This window comes from Micropterus salmoides, unplaced genomic scaffold, assembly GCF_014851395.1.
Source record: "Micropterus salmoides isolate LMB-PRFRI ecotype aquatic unplaced genomic scaffold, ASM1485139v1 Ms_hic_scaffold_10, whole genome shotgun sequence".
Lineage (NCBI taxonomy): Eukaryota > Metazoa > Chordata > Actinopteri > Centrarchiformes > Centrarchidae > Micropterus > Micropterus salmoides.
The window spans coordinates 13,484,623-13,510,462 of NW_024040041.1; the positions used below are offsets into that span (position 1 = coordinate 13,484,623).

The following is a 25,840-nucleotide window of genomic DNA, read 5'->3' on the forward strand; positions in this document are numbered from 1 at the left end:
GCCAAAATGGTGTTGTTCACCATCATGCAACCATAGGCCCATACAACACTGCACACATTATTGCATTCCTGGACACCTTACATGACATGCTCACTGTTCAGAGACCAGAGCAGACCCGATATGTCATCATTTGGGACAATGTTAGTTTCCATAGGGCTGCTTTGGTCCGCAACTGGTTTACAGACCACCCATTCTTCATGGCACTCAACCTCCCTCCATACTCTCCATTCTTAAATCCCATCGAGGAGTTCTTCTCTGCCTGGCGTTGGAAAGTGTACGACCGCCATCCTCATCAACAGGTAGCCCTTTTACAGGCAATGGAGGAGGCATGTGGAGATATTGACCAGGCATCATGTCAGGCCTGGATACGACATTCAAGGAGATATTTTCCCCGGTGCCTTGGACTGGAGGATATCGCATGCGATGTGGACGAAATTTTGTGGCCGGACCCAGAAAGACGACATGATGTAGGCTGATTGTTTTTTTTTTTTGTGAAATTACTATTTTGTGTTCTGACTTTGTCTTGGTTTTGATGAGTGTGAATAAACACCAATACTTGAAGTTTGGATCCTTGTATGTTTACATGACACTAAAAGTATGACCTCAAATTGACATCTGTACACAGAGAAAGCAAAAGCCAGATGTGTTTTGTATTCATACCATCAGTGTGTAGTTGGCACATTGTGTGCTTAGTAGATGATGGCTTGTGTTTACTGTTTGATACGAAAACACCATTTTTATCAAAATGTTTTGATAATTGGGTGAAAGGTTTTCTTATTTGTGTGTAGAGTTTTGCAAAAATAGCCAATAGTTACAAAAAATGTGCTTAAGCAATCAGAAAAAACTGTAATTAAGGAAGACCAAGACCATTTCCTCCCTTATCCATTAAATCTGTTCTGTTTCTGCTTAGGGACAGGTTGATGTGAGAATAATGTCAGTATCACCAACCCTAACTGAAACCTTTCCTTTCCACAGCTAAGGAAATAAATATATTAACTATTTTAAATCATCCATGACAGTCAATCAAGGTCAGATTCCAGTCATCACCTGCCTGGTGATCTGTTATTTTGTTAGATGCTTTAGAATCTGTCAAAGAACGTGCAGTAAAGACTGTGGTGGACTTTTAAATCACATCAAGTGACTGGAAAGTCAGTAATTATTAAAGAGAAAATTAATTCAATTCTTGACTACTTGAGCAATGACAGTTCATCTTCTCTGACAACCTGTCAGTGTCCTTCTCTATGCAAAGTGAACTTCCTCACAGTCTGCTATAAAGACTTAATATCATGCTGTCAGTTGCAGCAGAAGAAGAGAAGCTCCCATCAGATCACCTTCAATACCAACCATGTTCTCTGTAGCTCTGCTGCTGCTGCTGCTGCTGCTGGATCCTGTGAGTCTCACTGAGGCAGAGACACTGACAGTATGATCACAGCACACTGACTGTTCACTGTTACATTACATTACACTGATTCAGCATTCAACATGTTTTCCTACACAGGTGTGAAGTGTGAACAGTTGACACAGCCAGCCTCTGTGACTGTGCAGCCAGGTCAACGTCTGACCATCACCTGTCAGGTCTCTTATTCTGTTAGCAGCTACTTCACAGCTTGGATCAGACAGCCTGCAGGGAAAGGACTGGAATGGTTGGAAGCAGAGTTGGCTCCAGCACACATTACAAAGATTCACTAAAGAACAAGTTCAGTATCGACACAGACTTTTCCAGCAACACAGTGACTCTAAACGGACAGAATGTGCAGCCTGAAGACACTGCTGTGTATTAATGTGCCAGAGATCCACAATAACACAAACCATCAGGAGACCTGAACAAAAACCCCTCAGTGCCTGAACACTTGTAACATGAAGCCACCAGAAGAGGAGCCCTCAGACCACTAATGACTTCAACACCAGTTCACTGGTAATAATAATAATATACAGTGGAGGCATTTTCCAAAAAGTATCTTCTCTGTTGGACTCACAATTTACATGTGAATTAATGACAACATTATTTTCATCCAACAAGAAATGAAACAAATAATTCTTTGACTCACCTTTTGTAAATGTGTAATATTAATAAAAAAGACCTTATATCAATGATAAACGCATTAATAAGCAATGTGAATCTGTGCTCTTCAGCCTCTACTTATGGTCAGATTGACCTATTTGAATAAAATGTTAAAACTGAATTACTATTAAATAATATGTTTCAGATTTTTCTTCAGCGCAATGTGTAAATCACTTTATGGGACCTAAAGTGAGATTAAGATAAGAAACATAACGTCACCTCATGTTTTGGAAAAGTAACACTTTTGTGTCATAAACATTAAGCTGTATGTTTAAAGTTGTTGTTTGTTGGAGGAAACTCTGATAAACCTTAAACACAAAAATCAACTTTTGAAGACAATTCAAATTAAGCAAGTTTTTAAATTTAAATTTGCTTGATCACATTTAGGCATTGCAACATCTACACTATTATTTCCAACAAAAATAGTGTAGTCCAACAAACAAAAGGCCAAACTCTGTCCTTCCTGTTAGGATGAGTCAATGACAAACCTAGCTCCACTGTCACTTATCTGATTGCAGAGAGGATGACACAATGTTTTAGTTTTCACTGAACCTTTAGTTTTAACAGAGTTTATTTGTCTGATTGGACAATTTCCTTGTCTTGCCTGAAATATACTGAGGGGTTAAAAGTCTGAAATTTTGGGTGGTATTGTAAAATGTAGTGTTCATCAATATGTTGCAGAATTACTTCTGAAACATGAAAGAGGGACTCTTTGGAAGAATGACTCATGTACAGCAAACATTCATCCACCAGTTTCACCAAACAGTAACTGAGATCCAAGTCAAATCCAGTTCCTCCCTGTGAGGAAGAGTCAATGCAAAACTCAGATGTCTTCCACCTCTACTTATCTGACTGCAGAGAGGATGACAGAGAACAGTGGACACACAGTTTAACATGATGGACTATAGGACAGGACTGCTGCTTTTAACTGTCTGCTGGGCAGGTGAAGATCTTCATTGATCTTTATCTGACACATTATTATTTGTGCTGCTAATGTAAGGCATGACTTACATATCTTTTTTTTTTCTTAACAGGTGTTGATGGTCAGACTCTAACAGAATCTGACAGAATCTGAACCAGTGGTTAAAAGGCCAGATTGACCTGTACAGCCTCTGGATTCACATTCAGTGACTATATGGCCTAGGTCAGACAGGCTCCTGGAAAAGGACTGGAGTGGATCGCTTATATAGGCACATCTAGTTCTCCTATCTCTTACTCCCAGTCAGTCCAGGGTAGATTCACCATCTCCAGAGATGACTCCAGCAGTAAGCTCTATCTGCAGATGAACAGTCTGAAGGCTGAGGACACAGCAGTGTATTACTGTGCCAGAGACACACAGTGAGAGACAATAACAGGGGAATCATACAAAAACTGCTTCCTCTATTTACCACCACCATTAGGAACACTCAGTTGTCTGAGTATCACTTGTTCTGCATTGCTAATTTTAATAAACAAGTATATATGTATTTTATTTTAATTACCAAATTTCCTCTAACCAGGTATTAATAGAACATTAATATTATTGATATTACCATCTATTTCCACTATCACTGTGTTTGATCGTAGACTTACATTTTTATTGAAGTCAGTGTGTGAGGGACTGAGCAGGCAGGCATGAGGAGTCACAGGTAGATTTTCAAAAGACAAATTAAAGGACAATTAAAGACAATATTCAAGAAGGTAGGCAACATTGGATTTCATATGGTTTGACTTTGTTCTGGCCCTCCATATAACGGCTTGGAAAGATTTGCTATAGCCTATAATAAAGATTTTACTGAAATCTACAGTATTTGTGTGTATAGAGTATCATTTATTAACCATACTATTTCAGAAGTTAGATGTTATGTTACAAACAACTAAGACAGTTCCCAGAGATATCCCATTTTGTAACCATCAATATGATGAGAATCTTGTATATTTATCTCTTGCAACAAATAAGAATGTAACTTAGGCAGTGACCAGCAGAAGTGGTACGAAATGAAGAGCCATTTGGGAGCCAAAAGAGCCGGCTCTTGGAAAGGAATGGAGCCATAACATCTGGCTCCTGTCAAAGAGCCATGATTCCCATCACTAGTGCACTACGCAATTGCTGGCTGGCCGCTATGTGTCAATATTTGTGTTTGCTGATGGATGTGCAATGTGAATATAAAGTACATAAGGTCAAAAGGTCAACAAACTTAACAGGGAGAAAATATTAAGTGTAAACTATATGGAAAACTAAGTTGAGTGCAGGAGGGTTACTGATGTGTTTGAGTAAAATGATTCAAAGCAAAGGGAAAAATGTGTTGCGGGAAATGCTGAGTAATCAATTCAAATTAATAATTTATATTCTTGTTACTGCTACTGGCTGAGTTTTTGATCTGTCTACTTTTCCCCTGAGTTTTGTGTGACTGTTTGTGTTTGCGCTCTGTTCCTGTGAGTAGCTTTGAGTGTCCTATAGGCAGGCCCGCTGCCAGGGGCGGGGTGGCAGGGTACAGATGAACCCGGTCCAGGGGTGGCCCTTGCAAAGGTCTATGGTTGACCCTTAAATGGGATTAAGTACAACAATTTACTTACTGACCAATATCACTGACAGAACAATGTATACAGGTGCTGGTCATATAATTAGAATATCATCAAAAAGTTGATTTATTTCAGTAATTCCATTAAAAAAGTGAAACTTGTATAATGTATACATTCATTCCACACAGACTGATATATTTCAAGTGTTCATTCCTTTTAATTTTGATGATTATAAATGACAACTAGTGAAAACCCCAAAATCAGTATCTCAGAAAATTAGAATATTGTGAAAAGGTTCAATATTGAAGACACCTGGTGGGGGAGATTCACAAAGAGATTCACAAAGAGTGGACTGCAGCTGGAGTCAGTGCTTCAAGAACCACCACGCACAGACGTATGCATGACATGGGTTTCAGCTGTCGCATTCCTTGTGTCAAGCCACTCTTGAACAAGACACAGCGTCAGAAGCGTCTCGCCTGGGCTAAAGACAAAAAGGACTGGACTGCTGCTGAGTGGTCCAAAGTTATGTTCTCTGATGAAAGTAAATTGTGCATTTCCTTTGGAAATCAAGGTCCCAGAGTCTGGAGGAAGAGAGGAGAGGCACAGAATCCACGTTGCTTGAAGTCCAGTGTAAAGTTTCCACAGTCAGTGATGGCTTGGGGTGCCAAGTCATCTGCTGGTGTTGGTCCACTGTGTTTTCTGAGGTCAAAGGTCAACGCAGCCGTCTACCAGGAAGTTTTAGAGCACTTCATGCTTCCTGCTGCTGACCAACTTTATGGAGATGCAGATTTCATTTTCCAACATGACTTGGCACCTGCACACAGTGCCAAAGCTACCAGTACCTGGTTTAAGGACCATGGTATCCCTGTTCTTAATTGGCCAGCAAACTCGCCTGACCTTAACCCTATAGAAAATCTATGGGGTATTGTGAAGAGGAAGATGCGATAAGCCAGACCCAACAATGCAGAAGAGCTGAAGGCCACTATCAGAGCATCCTGGGCTCCCATAACACCTGAGCAGTGCCACAGACTGATTGACTCCATGCCACGCCGCATTGCTGCAGTAATTCAGGCAAAAGGAGCCCCACCTAAGTATTGAATGCTGTACATGTTCACACTTTTCATGTTCATACTTTTCAGTTGGCCAACATTTCTAAAAATCCTTTTTTTGTATTGGTCTTAAGTAATATTCCAATTTTCTGAGATACTGAATTGAAATATATCAGTCTGTGTGTAATTAATGAATATAACATCCTAGTTTCACTTTTTGAATGGAATTACTGAAATAAATCAACTTTTTGATGATATTCTAATTATATGACCAGCACCTGTATATATTTACATGATAAATAAATGTAATGTTTTCATTAAAACATACATATTTCACGTTGTCATCTGACAACCCATCAGCAGAGCAATAATGCAGGCTAATTCACATCAGAGTACAGGACAGGTAGACTTATTATGAATTCTTATTAAATGACGATATAGTCTTGTTAATATTATGACTTTTTTCCCAACATGTCAGAGAACACGTGGGAGAATGTGTTATGAATGTGCATAAAGTTTTAACACTTGCAGAAAACCTGAAACACAGGAGCTATTAAAGTCCAGGATTTATAACTGAATTAAAATGAAGGTGAAAAGGCACATACACATTTAAGAAGGTTACTTCCCCAAACAAAGACACAAAGAGGAGGGAAGACAAAATCATGCATTTTGTGTTTCCTTTTTTATAAATAAAGATTAGTAACACCCACATGTTCCCCAGTAGCAACCTCAAGAAAATGGACCTAAATACTAGTCAGCAGCACATCACAAGTCACGGGATACAGGTGCAAAGATGGTTATAGGGTTGGGCGATGTCTACAAAATTTCCATCAGAGGATGTCTACAAAAAAATCGGGATGGACGAGGTCATCGGTGCGCGGGCTTGTGGGGGGCAGCATTCCTCTTAAGTGCATGTGTTCTCGCACAGACTTCACTCAGTAAAAAAAAGTGGTAGACTATTAACTTATGTTACAAGTCGCGGTGGATAATTTGTGCATGGACCAGGTAAAGCAACGGTGAACACACAGGGTGCAGATGTTGGTTACAGTTGTTTGATAGGCTGCGTCATTAATAAGCCGACCTGCAGCTCACCTGCTGCCCTGATAAGGGATCGCAGGTGGAGATTTACGGAAAAAAGACGAGTTCTCAGTATTTTAGGCGAATTTTACATACTGCTGATGGAGAAAATGGACCAGACAGGGGGAGAGAGAGAGAGACAGAGAAAGGCGGGGCAAGCCGGGCTGTTTACCTGAGGTGTGAGAGTGTGTCAGGGTGTGGGCAGAAGAGAATTCCGAGGCAGGTGCAGAGCATAATTTAAAACAATAAGAATATTAGCAATTAAAACCTGCTTTCACAGGGTGGTGTAATGTAAAAATCTGAGATTTTTTTTGCTGGGGAGGTGGAGGTTTTACAACCATGATGTCGGCTCAACGTCGTGATGTCTGTTAGGCCCAACCCTAGATGGTTACAATATAATAAGTTATACATGTGGTAAGCCTCTATTTATTATTATTATCATCATTTCAGCTAACACAGCAATATACTCTACAGTATTTCAATTATGTACATGATTTGACCAATACTTTGATTAATTATAATAAATTAAATTAAATAAATAATAAATTATATTTGAACTAATTATTACTTTAGAAGTTTTATTAAAATGTGGGAAATGTATTTGTGGTGTTAATAATTATAAACATTTCACTAAAATGAAATGAAAGAATGTCAAAGAAAGTTTGAATGAATCCTGAACATTGATTCTCCAGTTTCATCAAATTGTAAAGTGAAAGCCAAGTCCAACCCAGCTCTCTCCTCCCTGTGAGGAGGCGTCAGTGCAAAACTCAGATGTCTTCCACCTCTACTTATCTGACTGCAGAGAGGATGACAGAGAACAGTGGACACACAGTTTAACATGATGGACTATAGGACAGGACTGCTGCTTTTAACTGTCTGCTGGGCAGGTGAAGATCTTTACTGACCTTTAACTAACTTTTATTTGTGTCTCCAGCTTCTCCAGAATATGAACCAGTGGTTAAAGTTTAGACAATGCTTGATAATAAAATCAATAAGTGACTTGCTTGCCAAAGGCCTGCGTTCAAAATGATTGTGTTTTCCAGTACAGATAAAGTGATCACACGGTACAAATATTGTCATTGATAGGTCTTTATGTTTCTGCTGCCATACAACTGCACTTAACAAATGATTTGATTTTCTCAAACTGCTGACCATACAGAAAATCACTAGTTGCTTTTAGCTTATTGGTTTGGCTTGGAAATCTCAAGGGAAGTGGTTCATAAATAAAACAGTTGGAATTGCCTTGTCAGTGAAACATGTATGTTCAAACAGCAGTTTTAGTGTTTGTATTAGAAGCAGATGTAATATATCACTGTGATGGCTACTTTGACTACTGGAGGAAAGGGACACAATTCACTGTAACTTCTCATGAGTAATAATCAAATATATTTTGAGTGTAGACAATTCAATAATTTTCTGGTTTATCATAAAAAATATATAATTTATCCTGCAATTAAACTAGAACTTAATCTTAAATTAGTAGGTATACACTGTAGTTTACTAAGTAACAATTTATTAGATGATCAAAGTTGTAAAGTATTTTTGCACTGAAGTGCTATTGAAACCTGTCACTCTGACCACTACTTTGACTACTGGGGAAAAGGAACAATGGTGACTGTCACAACAGGTAAAATGTCTTCATATTGAAAAAGTCGTAATTACACAGTTTAATACAGTATATTTAAACCTTAATGGCATCAACGGCATCTTTCAGGTGCTATTTTTCCATGTTGGATATGTTGACACATTACACTGTGACAGAGCTTTTGATTACTGGGGCACGATGGTAACAATTACATCAGGTAAGATTTGTGCCATTTCATATCTACAGTAGGGTAAGTTTTGAAATGTCATTTTTAAGTCATTTTGTCACTTTCCAGCATGTCAAGTGTCACTTCAAAAGTAAAATGTTTTAATACAGTAAGTTCTGTTTGTCACGAATTGTGATGCGAGTGCGTGGGAGAGCAGGTTGGTGGACCCAAATGCAGGACACAGAAACAGGAAGATACACACACGATTAACAAGCAGGGCGGGAGCAACACAGGTGACAGACATGAGGGACTAATCAAGCACACACACCCAGGCAGAGTGATCACTGGGAAAACAGGTAGACAAGCAGGCAGAGGGATTACTGGGGGGAACAGGCAGAAGCAAACTGAAATGCAGAAAAATAAATTAAACATCACAAGGCAAAAACTAAAACAGGATAGACAGGCAAACCAAACAACAAACTGAGTAACAAGAACAGTCTATAACAGAATAATCAAAATAATGATGAAACTAAAGACCAGAGCAGACATGCCCACAGTGTGACAAACAGCGATATTCTCAGCAGGATGCAATGGTGCATATTTATGGCTTGTTTATATTAAGTGGATTGATTTAATTTAATTTAAGTGGATTTTATAATATAATGGGATTCCTTAAAAATTTTAGGTAGATGCTCATTCAACATTTAGTAGATTCAGCACTATGCTACTGGTGCATTTGACTTCTGGGGAAAGGGTACAACAGTAACTGTTTCATAAGAATACTATTTTTGTAAGTTTTTGTAAGAATGACATTAACTCAGTTACTTGATGTTTATCAACTTTGCACCTTCATTTTTTTAAATTTAAAATAATAACTAATGATTATTTTCAAAGTTGCAGTTTAAAGTGATTTGAGTATTTATGTATAAACTAACAAAAAGCTACCACATATACTATCATTAAGGGACTGAAGGTTAACCTTAGTGCAGCAGACCTCTAAATAAAGGAGACAGGGAAACATAAAGCTTTGTGTAGGACACTTGCAATATCCACATTTTACATGCTGTGCTTTGTTGCACTATAGATCAACTTAACTGACTTGGTGAAAGTGTATTTTAAATTTTATTGGTAGCTTGCTATTTTGATTGCATGTTTGTTTTTCTTCTGTTAGCCACTCCAGCTGCACCAACTGTGCTTCCTCTGGGGCAATGTGGTTCTGGGACTGGAGACATGGTCACCCTTGGCTGTATTGCCACCGACTTCTCACCCTCCTCACTGACCTTCACATGGAGCAAAAATGGGACTGCCTTGACGGACTTCATTCAGTGCCCTCCAGTACAGTACGACAACATTTACACGAGAGTAAGTCTAATCAAAGTGAGGAAACGGGACTGGGACGCTAGTGAGACTTTCCAATGTGCCGTGCCACATGCAGGAGGAAATGGACAGGCTACTATCACAAAACCAAGTAAGAATTATGCTATCCTTTTTTTAGTAGTTGATTTGAAATCTAGTAAGTTTACATGGTGGAACTGTAAACATAGTTTATGATTGTGCAACAAAGTTGTTTTAATTAAATGTATAAATTGCACAGAATATTCAAGCAGTTTGGTAAATCTATAAATAATGTCATACTTAATTGACTGCTTTTGCCAGTTGATGTAAAATACAGTGTTGAATGGAATAGCCTTAGTCAAAGAAAGATTTTACTGGGCTGTAAATGTACTGCAAAACTACTTCAAGGTTCAAGGTAGTTTATTTATCATTATATAACAAATGGTTGTATGAGGAAAAGAAAGATTGTAGTCCCTTCATGCAACACACACAGAACTTAACTGCTAATTAAAACAACATAGGCCTGTACTATAGTTATTTACATATTTAGGCTACACGTATACTCCCAGATAGTTCCACAGTGCATTTTTGTGAATTTGCAATAATATGGTTTTCATCTTCATATAAAAAAAGTCTGAAATTTGAGAAACGGTGTTGGAAACAAATATACTGCAATCTGTCAATAAGGAAGATAAAAACAGCATAGAGCATACAAATAAAATAAAACTGCACACTTTAGTGACAAGCTACAGTAAGTATTTTAAGGGGCGCAATGATATGTGCATAATGTGTGCAAGTTTCATAACTTAGTACAGAAAATCCTTTCTGCCTACATATAGGCTATTCAGTATTTTTGTTAACCAGGGGTGATTTATGGTACTTTCTGGGGAACTGGGTTTTACTTAATGCTTCTGAAACTTCCAGCACCATATCCACCTTAAGACACCAGACACAGTAAAACTCTGCCATCTAGCCTAAATACAAAGACATTACACTTTGAATTAAGACAACATGGTTAATTAGTTGACCAAAATCTGATGGGATATATAAGTGAAGACAGACAGCTCATGTTTTAAAAAAGCTACACATCCAATGTTTAGAAAGAGGCAAGTAAAGACAAAGTAATCTCTTCTCTGTCTCAGGACTGCGGGTTGTCCCTCCAAACATCACATTACACCCTGTGTGGGAAGGTGAATTTGGGGCCTCACCAGTCAGACTCATCTGCACACTAAGTGGCTTCTTTCCAGACCAACTGAGTGTGATGTGGCAACGGGACAACCAACCTCTAAACATTATGCAAACCCAAAGGAAGCTGCAGAGTGTGGAGGGAGTGGAGAAAACCTTCAGTCTAAGCAGTGAGATTGAGCCAAATATGAAACAGTGGGCAGGTGGCTCAAGTTTTACATGCAGGTCCATTCACAATCACAGTGAATTTCGAAAAACAATAAGTATTTGTCAAAGTAAGTATGTACAAATAATGTCTTAACACACAATATGACAATTTCTGACATAAACATAGTAGTAAGTAAGTAAAGTTTATTTGTATAGCACCTTTCACAGATAAAAATCACAAAGTGGTTCACAATAAGTAAAATACAATGCATAAGAAAATTTTAATACAGATGGAAAACAGAACACAAACCATACCATTTTAAAACATAATATAAATGTTGCTGATATAATTTTTTTCCTGCAGCACAGACAAGCGCCCCTCCTTCTGTTCATGTGGAGGTTCCCAGCTTCAAGACAGTAATGGAGTCAACGTCTGATGTGAAGGCAACGTGTTCAGTCCGCACAGTGTTTGAAGCAAAGATGACCTGGCTGATGGATGGGCAACCCCCATCCAGTAACCAAGTGAACCAGGTCACAAATACAACTCATTTAATAAGCACTCTGACGGTTTCCTCGAGTCGGTGGAAACAACTGAAGTTTCTGAAATGTAAAGTTGAACATCGCTGCTTCTCATCCTCTGAGGAAACAATAAATGTTGCAGGTCAGAGGAGAAGACAAAATAAAAATCAGGTGTGTTGTGACAGCAAAGTACCTAAAATAATTCTTCATTGTTTTCTTTCTGTATCATCCAGCGCCTGCAGTTACAGCTCCATCAGTGGAGATCAGGAGATCTCTCCCAGATTTGCTGAAGGGAAACAGTGCTGTGCTGGAGTGTGACGTCACACAACTCTCCTCCAGTGACCTCTACATCACCTTTCAGGCCAACAGTGTTGACATCTCTGACAAACAGTATGTTGATCTTCCTGAAGCCCCAGGCCTCCATTCAGTCAGTAGACGCTTCACTGTCCCTCCAAACTACTGGAAGAGAGACACAAGTTTCACCTGCAGAGTGAATCAAGGTTTCTCCAGCAGCTTCAAGTCAAACCCCACTGGCAATATTTTTGGTGAGAGGAGTTTCTCTTTCTGTTCTTTGAACAATGAACTGATAATGTGATCGATCGATTCATTGATTTATTCATTTGCTCACATAATGTTTAGTGGACCCATCAGTGGAGCTCCTTCAGGTCCCCAGTAAAGAGTCAGGTCCACAGAGGATCTTGTGCTCTGGATGGGGCTTCAACCCTCAAATGAAATGGTTTCCTGAGTCTCAGCAAGCATCTCCATCAACTAATGACATCAGCATGAGTGCAGATGGACGTGTGGCAGTAACCAGTCAACTTCACATCCCTCAGACAGAGTGGAAAACAGGGAAGGTCTTCACTTGTTTAGTGTCTGACAAGTCTCTGAGTAAAACAGTTGAAAAGAACATCAGCATCTGTTCAGGTAAAATTAAAACATAAGGACAGTACCAACAATAACCTGCAGACTAATGAGAATAATATGGCCATCCAACAAGGTTTTCACTTTTAATTTAAAACAGAATTAGCTGATTAAAGCTGCAGTGTTTAATGTATTTATAATAACGATTAATCAGATGACTGTGTAATGTGAAAAGTGTCGAACCCACAGAGAGTTGTCACCCAACTCTGCTGCTATACAGGTCTATGGAGCCTTTTAGCTTCTTTTCTATCATTGGCTTTGTTTTCTGCAGCTCTGCTCTTCTCAGCAGCCAACTGTTTTTAGGGGAAAACTCTGATAAACCCACCAAACACTACCTGCCCAGCACCAAACTACAGACAAATAAAGTTAGTGACAGGTGAACACAGTAGAGCCTTTAGTTCAAGACCAATATATTTACCTCACAACTTGTAGAGACCAAAACAGAACTAAAAGGAGAGTAAATATTATAGTATAAGGTCTTCACTTGTGAAGTGTCTGACAGATCTCTGAACAAGACTGTCAGGAGGGAAATTAACCTCTGCTCAGCTAAAATGAAAACATAAGGAGAGCAACAATTACGTCCAAATAACTAATGAGAATTATACAACTATCACGCAACTTGTTTTATTTGAATATAAAGCTGATATAATCAATTTATGTTAACTAGGAGGCAGAAGAATAATCCAAAGAAGCTGGTAGATGCTCATCCACCACCTTCTATCTGCTTACAGCATTGTTAGGCTGACATGCAAACAATGGCCTGCTGTAGTATTGAGCTGAAACAGAGCCACATTAACATTATTTAGAATTGTGTTTCTGGCCACCTGGTGGATGTAAATCCAATATTCACTGATCTTTGTATAACTCTTCACAAGAATCACACTTATCTGATTCTTTTGCTAGATGTTCTACTGTTCCTCTGCCACTCAGTAACATATTAATGTCTGCCATTTAGTGCTGGACAGGCAACATACACCATGTTTGGTCAGAGATGATGAGACTCAACAACTAAATGTGCAGGATGCTCAATCTGCAGTAACAAAAAGTTGAAAAAAGCTGAAACTTTCTATAGAGAAGCAGAATGATACTTCTCTGTGTTTTTGTTATAAGAGATTCCTTTCATATTACATGGTAATTTGATTTAATATAAAAAATTTAATATTAAATAATGCAGTTTAAAAGCATAATATCAACATGGTCTTGTAATGTTGAAGACAATATTGGATTTGATTTTGCTTCATGACTCTTTACTTGTATTTTGGACTCTCAGTTTATTCAAGCGCCCCTCCTTCTGTTCATGTGGAGGTTCCCAGCTTCAAGACAGTAATGGAGTCAACGTCTGATGTGACGGCAACGTGTTCAGTCCGCACAGTGTTTGAAGCAAAGGTGACCTGGCTGATGGATGGGCAACCCCCATCCAGTCACCAAGTGAACCAGGTCACAAATACAACTCATTTAATAAGCACTCTGACAGTTTCCTTTAGTCGGTGGAAACAACTGAAGCTTCTGAAATGTAAAGCTGAACATCGCTGCTTCTCATCCACTGAGGAGACAATAAATGTTGCAGGTCAGAGGAGGTGACAAAATAAAAATCAGGTGTGTTGTGACAGCAAAGTACCTAAAATATATGATTCTGCCTTGTTTTCTTTCTGTATCATCCAGCGCCTGCAGTTACAGCTCCATCAGTGGAGATCAGGAGATCTCTCCCAGATTTGCTGAAGGGAAACAGTGCTGTGCTGGAGTGTGACGTCACACAACTCTCCTCCAGTGACCTCTACATCACCTTTCAGGCCAACAGTGTTGACATCTCTGACAAACAGTATGTTGATCTTCCTGAAGCCCCAGGCCTCCATTCAGTCAGTAGACGCTTCACTGTCCCTCCAAACTACTGGAAGAGAGACACAAGTTTCACCTGCAAAGTGAATCAAGGTTTCTCCAGCAGCTTCAAGTCAAACCCCACTGGCAATATTTTTGGTGAGAGGAGTTTCTCTTTCTGTTCTTTGAACAATGAACTGATAATGTGATCGACCGATTCATTGATTTATTCATTTGCTCACATAATGTTTAGTGGACCCATCAGTGGAGCTCCTTCAGGTACCCAGTAAAGAGTCAGGTCCACAGAGGATCTTGTGCTCTGGATGGGGCTTCAACCCTCAAATGAAATGGTTTCCTGAGTCTCAGCAAGCATCTCCATCAACTAATGACATCAGCATGAGTGCAGATGGACGTGTGGCAGTAACCAGTCAACTTCACATCCCTCAGACAGAGTGGAAAACAGGGAAGGTCTTCACTTGTTTAGTGTCTGACAAGTCTCTGAGTAAAACAGTTGAAAAGAACATCAGCATCTGTTCAGGTAAAATTAAAACATAAGGACAGTACCAACAATAACCTGCAGACTAATGAGAATAATATGGCCATCCAACAAGGTTTTCACTTTTAATTTAAAACAGAATTAGCTGATTAAAGCTGCAGTGTTTAATGTATTTATAATAACGATTAATCAGATGACTGTGTAATGTGAAAAGTGTCGAACCCACAGAGAGTTGTCACCCAACTCTGCTGCTATACAGGTCTATGGAGCCTTTTAGCTTCTTTTCTATCATTGGCTTTGTTTTCTGCAGCTCTGCTCTTCTCAGCAGCCAACTGTTTTTAGGGGAAAACTCTGATAAACCCACCAAACACTACCTGCCCAGCACCAAACTACAGACAAATAAAGTTAGTGACAGGTGAACACAGTAGAGCCTTTAGTTCAAGACCAATATATTTACCTCACAACTTGTAGAGACCAAAACAGAACTAAAAGGAGAGTAAATATTATAGTATAAGGTCTTCACTTGTGAAGTGTCTGACAGATCTCTGAACAAGACTGTCAGGAGGGAAATTAACCTCTGCTCAGCTAAAATGAAAACATAAGGAGAGCAACAATTACGTCCAAATAACTAATGAGAATTATACAACTATCACGCAACTTGTTTTATTTGAATATAAAGCTGATATAATCAATTTATGTTAACTAGGAGGCAGAAGAATAATCCAAAGAAGCTGGTAGATGCTCATCCACCACCTTCTATCTGCTTACAGCATTGTTAGGCTGACATGCAAACAATGGCCTGCTGTAGTATTGAGCTGAAACAGAGCCACATTAACATTATTTAGAATTGTGTTTCTGGCCACCTGGTGGATGTAAATCCAATATTCACTGATCTTTGTATAACTCTTCACAAGAATCACACTTATCTGATTCTTTTGCTAGATGTTCTACTGTTCCTCTGCCACTCAGTAACATATTAATGTCTGCCATTTAGTGCTGGACAGGCAACATACACCATGTTTGGTCAGAGATGATGAGACTCAACAACTAAATGTGCAGGATGCTCAATCTGCAGTAACAAAAAGTTGAAAAAAGCTGAAACTTTCTATAGAGAAGCAGAATGATACTTCTCTGTGTTTTTGTTATAAGAGATTCCTTTCATATTACATGGTAATTTGATTTAATATAAAAAATTTAATATTAAATAATGCAGTTTAAAAGCATAATATCAACATGGTCTTGTAATGTTGAAGACAATATTGGATTTGATTTTGCTTCATGACTCTTTACTTGTATTTTGGACTCTCAGTTTATTCAAGCGCCCCTCCTTCTGTTCATGTGGAGGTTCCCAGCTTCAAGACAGTAATGGAGTCAACGTCTGATGTGACGGCAACGTGTTCAGTCCGCACAGTGTTTGAAGCAAAGGTGACCTGGCTGATGGATGGGCAACCCCCATCCAGTCACCAAGTGAACCAGGTCACAAATACAACTCATTTAATAAGCACTCTGACAGTTTCCTTTAGTCGGTGGAAACAACTGAAGCTTCTGAAATGTAAAGCTGAACATCGCTGCTTCTCATCCACTGAGGAGACAATAAATGTTGCAGGTCAGAGGAGGTGACAAAATAAAAATCAGGTGTGTTGTGACAGCAAAGTACCTAAAATATATGATTCTGCCTTGTTTTCTTTCTGTATCATCCAGCGCCTGCAGTTACAGCTCCATCAGTGGAGATCAGGAGATCTCTCCCAGATTTGCTGAAGGGAAACAGTGCTGTGCTGGAGTGTGACGTCACACAACTCTCCTCCATTGACCTCTACATCATCTTTCAGGCCAACAGTGTTGACATCTCTGACAAACAGTATGTTGATCTTCCTGAAGCCCCAGGCCTCCATTCAGTCAGTAGACGCTTCACTGTCCCTCCAAACTACTGGAAGAGAGACACAAGTTTCACCTGCAAAGTGAATCAAGGTTTCTCCAGCAGCTTCAAGTCAAACCCCACTGGCAATATTTTTGGTGAGAGGAGTTTCTCTTTTTTCCTGAAACGCTGTTGATTTATTACTCTCAGTACATTTTATTCTTAATAATTGTTAATGTGATTGATTCAGCGCTTCATTCATTTGCTCACATAATGTTTAGTGGACCCATCAGTGGAGCTCCTTCAGGTACCCAGTAAAGAGTCAGGTCCACAGAGGATCTTGTGCTCTGGATGGGGCTTCAACCCTCAAATGAAATGGTTTCCTGAGTCTCAGCAAGCATCTCCATCAACTAATGACATCAGCATGAGTGCAGATGGACGTGTGGCAGTAACCAGTCAACTTCACATCCCTCAGACAGAGTGGAAAACAGGGAAGGTCTTCACTTGTTTAGTGTCTGACAAGTCTCTGAGTAAAACAGTTGAAAAGAACATCAGCATCTGTTCAGGTAAAAAGGAAACGGTAATCATGTTAATGCTTTATGTGTAGAATAAATACACTCACACAGTTTCTGAATCTGTCAAGCTTTTATCTCATAATCATGATTTGATAGGTGCTGCATTTTCTCCAACTTCAATGTTTTCAGTAACTCCAGCATCGTCTCAGATAGTTGCCGTATATGTTCAGGGACCACCCCTCCAGGAGCTTCAGAGCAAGGGACAGGTGACTGTCACCTGTCTTCTCATTGGCCCTTCTCTTGATGATTTCTCCATCACCTGGAAAGTAGGTGGGAACAGTGGTTCTCTCAATGTCCATACGGAGCCACCAGTGAATCACAGCAATGGGACGGAGTCTTTGCGGAGCTTCCTCAAAGTGTCAGCGGAGGATTGGCATGCATATAAACAAGTGTCTTGTGAGGGGAAGCACAGATGTTCCAACCAGGGCTACCAGGACCATATAAGCAAAAGCAGAGGTAGTGTGAAACATCAGAAGACAAATCTCCATAATGCTTGTGCTGGTTGTGACTAAATCATGAATTGAAAAAAGCCATAATATAAACCCTTATTTACTTTTGTCTTCTTTTTGTTTTTCTGAAGACCTGTACCCACCAACAGTGAAGATAATACAACCAACTGCCTCTGAGCTGTCTACCTCAGATGTGCTCACACTTATTTGTCTAGTTTCTGGATTTTTCCCGTCTAACATCATGGTGTACTGGGAGGAGAATGGCCAGAGACTCCCTTCAGCTCGCTACACCAACAGTCCTGCCTGGAAACACACAGAGAGCAGCGCTTATTCAATGAGCAGCAGACTAAACACATCCAAAACTGAGGACAAGGAGTCTACGTATTCTTGTGTTGTCAAACATGAGTCCTCTGAAACGCCGTTTAAAAGAACTATAAAGGATGTTGTAGGTGAGCACAGCTGAGAATTAACATTTAGTATTGGTGACGTTCACTGGTGTTCAGTGCATCATAGTAAAGATGTCCCGAACCAATCCTGAGAAGGAGAAAATTATTTTGTTGGCTAAATTCAGTAAGCTCCAACAGTAACAACTCTGTTATCTCTTTCTCATCAGCAAAAATTAGCGTACATAACATTTAGGAAGCAGCTTCTCACATTTAGCTGGCACTGCTTAGTCGCTTGTGAAGTTAGGGTGACAACCATGGTTCAATATTAAACATCCAAACGAGGCCTTGTTGCATTCTCACATAAAGTTAATAGCAACTGGAGCCAGGCTGGATTGGAGTAAACTAAGATTCATAAACATATAAGGCCCAGGCAAGGAGGGCCTGATAAGGGAAGAAGACTAGATTTATTTAAATTGTTTATTTCATTCATTTAAAACAATGCAACGACAGCATTTAACATGAATGAAAAAGAGCAGAAAGAAGTAAAAACTTATGTCTGCCCCCATCAACACAAAATCATTTACAGTTCCAATTCATTTGAGCTGTCTCATGCAGCCGTTTCTTTTTCTAAGACTTTAAAACACAAAATTACATCAATAAAATTGATCTGTTATTTCGCAGTATTATATTTCTGCAGCATTGATATTTTAACATACTTCTTAAACACATAAATGGACTTAGAAGTTTTAATTTCACAATCAAGACTGTTCCACAAACTGACTCCTTTTGATTGTGATACATTTTTCCTTTACAGCCGATTTGAAGCTGGGTTTTGTAAAAACCTCAGTACCTTTTTAGTTCATATATATACTTTTCCTCTTGGTGAATCTGTTTTGCAAATTGTTTGGTAAGCTTTCCAGATGAGCTTTATACATGGTTTTTAGAAGGTTATACTCTACTAATTCACTAAATTTCAGAGTTTTTAGTTGTATGAATAGCGGATTAGTTGGATCTCTGTATCTACTTCCACTGGTAATTCTAATCGGTCTTTTCTGTAAGAGTAAAATTGGATTAATGTATATTTTGCAGGCACTTCCCCACACTTCAATGCAATAAGTCAGATATGGACCAATCAATGAATTATACAACAAAACAATGCATTCTTATACAGAGAATCTTTGACTTTATACAGCACTCCTATTATTTGGGATACCTTTACTTTGATATTATCAATATGTGATTTCCATGTCAAATGTTCATCAATCATGACACCTAGAAACTTAATCTCATGTGCCGTTTCAATTTCCAATCCATTGATTAACGATGATTCAACATATTTCTTTTTACTGCAAAATATCATAAATTTAGTTTTGCTTTTGTAGTACATCTTTTGTTTTTTCCTGAGTAGAAGAAAGTAATGTCATCCGCAAACAGAATGCACCGAAGTATCTGAGACTCAAATAAAATATCATTTACATATAGAAGAATAAGTATATGTCCTAGGACCGATCCTTATGGTACCCCACAAGTTATGTTACAATTTTTAGACTTTGTGTTGTCAGTTTCGACAAACTGTTTTTTTTAAATAGCTGCTAACCCATTGGTGTTCCACACCTGATACCATATTTATATAATTTATTCAATAATATCTTGTGATCCAGCGTATCAAACGCTTTTTGAAGATCGACAAAGATACATACTAAATAGTGCCTTTTATCTATAGCATTGGTAATTTCTTCAGTTAGTTTCATAATTGCTGTAGCAGTTGAATGATTAGGACGAAACCCATATTGACTGTTACTTAAAAATCTTAAAATCATTTAGAAATTTATTCAGTCTAATAGCAAATAACTTCTCCAGAATTTTAGAGAACTGTGGGAGTAATGATATTGGTCTATAATTAGAAAATTCAGATTGGTTTTCTTTTTAAACAATGGAATTACTTTGGCTATTTTCATGCCGTCTGGAAATATCCCTGAAGTAAATGACAAATTAGGTAAAAGGCTCAATAATCACATTAATTTTCTTTATCAATACCATATTCATATTATAATCATTTGATTTTTTATTGGCACACTTCTGGACAATAGTCAATATGTCATTAGCTTGTATACTTTCAAGAAAAACACTGCTAACATTATCTGGTATTGTGCTACCATTGGTATTTCCATCTTGAATTTGTTGTGACAAAGTAGGGCCAATATTTGCAAAGTAATTATTGAATTTGTTTACAATTGAAATTTTGTTGCAAATATCAACATTGTTCTTTGTAAACTGACTTGGAAATTTTGTTTTTACCTTACCTTTTTGCATAACAGATCAGATTTATGAACACAAAGGGGCCCTTGTGAGGAGGCTACAACTCTGAAGGTCAACATGTGATACAGCATAAAGCACACAAACCTGTGTGCATGTGTTCATGTTGACCAAATGTTTGATTGGTTCATGTTTATACATTTTCACTTATATCAATATTAATATATTCATAGTCACATTTCAGTCTTATTTCTTTAGGTGTTATTTTTTTTAGGAGTGTTTTAAGGTAGAATACAGTCATTTTAATGTGTGTGGAGAAAGTGGTGGGGAGGACATTTTAATGAATGTAATGCAGAGCTTGATGAGTCTGCTCCTGGGACCAGCTCAGATACACATGTATTTAATTTATGTTTATTTGCTTGACATTATCACTAAACTTGGTGAAAATAGGGAAGGTCTTGACTTGTGCAGTGTCTGACAAGTCTCTGAATAAAGATGTCAGAAAGCACATCAGGTTTTACTCAGATAAAATTAAAACATAATAAGAGCATACAGTGTAATGACAATATTATGGCCATCCAACAAATTTTTCATGTTTAATTTAAAATAGAATTAGCTGATTAAAGCAGCACTGTTAAATTTTTTTTTTTATAATAACGATAAATCATATGACTGTAATCTGAAAGGTGTTGAACCCACAGAGAATTATTATATAGCGCTGCTGGTTTATGGAGCCTTTTAGCTTCTTTTCTCTCATTGTTTAGGTTTTCTGTCTAGCACCTCTGCTCTTATCAGCAGCCAGTTGTTTTAAGTTTTTAGTGACTAATGAACATAGTGGAGAATTTAGCAGTTACAAATTGTGAGCAATTTCATGTAGGAATTTTCTTTCCATTTTTAGTTTGACTGCAAAGTCTGGATTTTCTGAAGTAACTTGTCATGGTCATTCTGGAAAGAGACATTGCAGTTGAGCTTATTTTATTTTTTGGGAGCTTTCAGCACCTCAAGTCGAGTGCCATATAGAATCATTACATTCAAAAAAAGACATCTCTATGGCAGATCTCCAAATGTCACAGCTGTGTGTGGTGAGGCAGGTTGGATGCAGGACACGTAGGCTGACCGGTACAGTTCAACAGGTTTATTAACAAACAAAAGGCGAGCACACTTACTGGCAGAGTGGCTGATTAACAGAGTCCAAAAACAAGGTGATCCAAACAGAAAAAATCCAAGAAGGTAAAATAATCCAGAAAGCAGGGAAACAGGGAGACACAACGAGCAAGGCAGGCTAAACACAACAACATGCGACAGCGCATATACACACGACAATGACCAAGACTGAGGGAAGCAAGCAAGGATACACACACACACACACACACACACACACACGGTTAACGAGCTGGGAGGAAGTACACAGGTGATACTAGTGAGACTAACGAGACACAGGCAGGCAGAGAGAGAGCAGGGGAAAACAGAGATACTGACACGCAGAGGGATTAACAGACATGACGCAGGTTACTGAACACTAGACGATAGACAAGACAGAACCACAATACCCAACAGCCCAAAATAACAGATAATCAACTGACCAAACTCAAAAGTGCCAAACATGGCAAGGCTGACAGGCAGAGTGTGACACCAAAACTTGTTAACTCACACCAAAACAATCTAGATGCATACACATATCTACAGATAGAAGAGAAATATGAATTTCTGAATTTAGAATGAACTCCCCCTTCAAATATGGCATTTTTTTTTGTTATATTGGCTAACAGCTTAAGAAGTGTGCTGTTTCAGATAAATGTGGTATGTCGACATTTTTGTTACATTACACAAGATTGACTTCAATATTTTAAAACAAAAGGAAAAGCAAGAACAAAGGGTAGTTTTGAGTCTTAAATATTGTACTGTGAATGTATATTTATGATTGGTTTTCTCTGTTGCTCTCTTTTATGTAGCTCCTATCACAGTGACACTGAACCAACCAAGTCCCTCCAAAATTTTCACCAGCAATCTCGTAGAGTTGGAGTGTGTCATTACTGGACAGGACGAGACCATAGTAAATGAAACTCATATCACTTGGCAAATTAATGGACAAGCTGTGACCAACAACATTCCTGAATCAACAAAATCCGGCGGTGGACAGCACAGCAAAACCAGCACGATGATTCGTAGTCTGACTGAGTGGCAGAGAGTCAACAAAGTGCGCTGTTCTGCCAGTAAAGACAACATGATACCAGTTATTCAAGATCTGACTGTCCACAAAGGAGGTATGTTACTGAGTGATAGAGAATGATTGGTAAGCAGCCGATTTACACACACAAGCATGTCATAATCTATGTGCAGGTGCCGGTCATATAATTAGAATATCATCAAAAAATTGATTTATTTTAGTAATTCCATTCAAATATTACAACAGATATTATATTCATTCATTACACACAGACTGATATATTTCAAATGTTTATTTCATTTAATTTTGATGATTAAAACTGACAACTAATGAAAATCCCAAATTCAGTATCTCCAAAAATTAGAATTTTACTTAAGACCAATACAAAAAAAGGACTTTTAGAATTGTTGGCCAACTGAAAAGTATGAACATGAAAAGTATGAGCATGTACAGCATTCAATACTTAGTTGGGGCTCCTTTTGCCTGAATTACTGCAGCAATGTGGCGTGGCATGGAGTCGATCAGTCTGTGGCACTGCTCAGGTGTTATGAGAGCCCAGGTTGCTCTGATAGTGGCCTTCAGCTCTTCTGCATTGTTGGGTCTGGCGTATCGCATCTTCCTCTTCACAATACCCCATAGATTTTCTATAGGGTTAAGGTCAGGCGAGTTTGCTGGCCAATTAAGAACAGGGATCCCATGGTCCTTAAACCAGGTACTGGTAGCTTTGGCACTGTGTGCAGGTGCCAAGTCCTGTTGGAAAATGAAATCTCCATAAAGTTGGTCAGCAGCAGGAAGCATGAAGTGCTCTAAAACTTCCTGGTAGACGGCTGCGTTGACCTTGGACCTCAGAAAACACAGTGGACCAACACCAGCAGATGACATGGCACCCCAAACCATCACTGACTGTGGAAACTTTACACTGGACTTCAAGCAACGTGGATTCTGTGCCTCTCCTCTCTTCTTCTACTTTCATCAGAGAACATAACTTTGGACCACTCAGCAGCAGTCCAGTCCTTTTTGTCTTTAGCCCAGGCGAGACGCTTCTGACGCTGTGTCTTGTTCAAGAGTGGCTTGACACAAGGAATGAGACAGCTGAAACCCATGTCATGCATACGTCTGTGACTCCAGCTGCAGTCCACTCTTTGTGAATCTCCCCCACATTTTTGAATGGGTTTGTTTCACTATTCTCTCCAGGGTGCGGTTATCCCTATTGCTTATACACTTTTTTCTACAACATCTTTTCCTTCCTTCCTTCGCCTCTCTATTAATGTGCTTGGACACAGAGCTCTGTGAACAGCCAGCCTCTTTAGCAATGACCTTTTGTGTCTTGCCCTCCTTGTGCAAGGTGTCAATGGTCGTCTTTTGGACAGCTGTCAAGTCAGGAGTCTTTCCCATGATTGTGTAGCCTACAGAACTAGACTGAGAGACCTTTTAAAGGCCTTTGCAGTTAATTAGCTGATTAGAGTGTGGCACCAGGTGTGTTCAATATTGAACCTTTTCACAATATTCAAATTTTCTGAGATACTGATTTTGGGGTTTTCATTAGTTGTCAGTTATAATCATCAAATTAAAAGGAATGAATACTTGAAATATATCAGTCTGTGTGGAATGAATGTATACATTATACAAGTTTCACTTTTTGAATGGAATTACTGAAGTAAATCAACTTTTTGATGATATTCTAATTATATGACCAGCACCTGTATAGCAAACGAAGCGTATGTACAATTTCAAGAAAAAGTATGTAAAACCTTTCGAGTTACCTGGATTTCTGCATAAATTGGTCATAAAATGTGAACTGATCTTCATCTTAGTTTAAGCAGACTGTGTTTGTCTATTGTTGTCTTAGATGAAGATCAGATCATATTTCTTTACCAATTTCTGCAGAAATCCAGGTAATTCTGAAGGCTTCATATACTTTTTCTTGAACTGTATGAACCTTGCTGGTAAACTGAGGATCTCTTTCAGATGGGAGTGAGCCAAAAGTGACAGTCCATGTTCTCCCAGAGGAGGACATCAGCAAAGGAGCTGTGGTCTCTATGGTGTGTCTGGTCTCTGGTCCTGTGCTGCAGGATTACTACATCGCCTGGTCAGAAGGTTCTGGAAATAAGGCTGGCTTCTATAAGGATGGCATTAACTTCCCCAAACAGAAGACCCAGCAAGGCTACTTAGTTACAAGTGTTTACACCACCACCAAGGAAAAGTGGGACAACCACAACCAGTTTAACTGCAACGTCTGGCCTGCTGGTAGAAATAGGGCCATGGAACCCAAAGGAGTATCTAAGGACCTTGGTGAATCACTTGAATGTAGAAAATAGGAGATCCAGATTTAAATGTGGTATTTTTGCTAATGTGTTCCTCTGTCTCTGTGTGTACTGCAAAAATGCCCATTGAGTGAAGAGTGTACATATATACAGTGAGGAAAATAAGTATTTGAACACCCTGCCATTTTGCAAGTTCTCCCACTTAGAAATCATGGAGGGGTCTGAAATTGTCATCGTAGGTGCATGTCCACTGTGAGAGACAAATCTAAAAAAAAAAAATCCAGAAATCACAATGTATGATTTTATAACTATTTATTTGTATGATACAGCTGCAAATAAGTATTTGAACACCTGAGAAAATCAATGTTAATATTTGGTACAGTAGCCTTTGTTTGCAATTACAGAGGTCAAATGTTTCCTGTAGTTTTTCACCAGGTTTGCACACACTGCAGGAGGGATTTTGGCCCACTCCTCCACACAGATCTTCTCTAGATCAGTCAGGTTTCTGGGCTGTCGCTGAGAAACACAGAGTTTGAGCTCCCTCCAAAGATTCTCTATTGGGTTTAGGTCTGGAGACTGGCTAGGCCACGCCAGAACCTTGATATGCTTCTTACAGAGCCACTCCTTGGTTATCCTGGCTGTGTGCTTCTGGTCATTGTCATGTTGGAAGACCCAGCCTCGACCCATCTTCAATGCTCTAACTGAGGGAAGGAGGTTGTTCCCCAAAATCTCGCAATACATGGCCCCGGTCATCCTCTCCTTAATACAGTGCAGTCGCCCTGTCCCATGTGCAGAAAAACACCCCCAAAGCATGATGCTACCACCCCCATGCTTCACAGTAGGGATGGTGTTCTTGGGATGGTACTCATCATTCTTCTTCCTCCAAACACGGTTAGTGGAATTATGACCAAAAAGTTCTATTTTGGTCTCATCTGACCACATGACTTTCTCCCATGACTCCTCTGGATCATCCAAATGGTCATTGGCAAACTGAAGACGGGCCTTGACATGTGCTGGTTTAAGCAGGGG

General features: G+C 39.0%; 1 protein-coding gene across 1 annotated transcript; it reads left to right on the forward strand.

The window, feature by feature from the left end:
* The first annotated feature begins 7,515 nt into the window (after positions 1-7,515).
* On the forward strand, positions 7,516-25,024 carry LOC119886807. The gene is made up of 16 exons (XM_038697761.1): positions 7,516-7,577; positions 9,613-9,909; positions 10,919-11,236; positions 11,473-11,769; positions 11,861-12,172; positions 12,267-12,551; positions 13,819-14,115; positions 14,211-14,522; positions 14,617-14,901; positions 16,169-16,465; positions 16,561-16,872; positions 16,996-17,280; positions 17,386-17,745; positions 17,870-18,187; positions 22,333-22,644; positions 24,516-25,024. Exons 1-16 carry the CDS (start codon positions 7,529-7,531, stop codon positions 24,863-24,865), a joined length of 4,686 nt encoding a protein of 1,561 aa, XP_038553689.1. The 5' UTR covers positions 7,516-7,528; the 3' UTR covers positions 24,866-25,024.
* The last annotated feature ends 816 nt before the right edge of the window (positions 25,025-25,840 follow it).

Excerpts from the sequence above, each read along its gene's own strand:
- LOC119886807 (XM_038697761.1), top strand. The coding sequence starts at position 7,529 with ATGATGGACTATAGGACAGGACTGCTGCTTTTAACTGTCTGCTGGGCA. Across the intron at positions 11,237-11,472 it reads AACAATAAGTATTTGTCAAA|CACAGACAAGCGCCCCTCCT; the intron begins GTAAGTATGTAC and ends TTTTTCCTGCAG. Across the intron at positions 18,188-22,332 it reads AACTATAAAGGATGTTGTAG|CTCCTATCACAGTGACACTG; the intron begins GTGAGCACAGCT and ends TCTTTTATGTAG.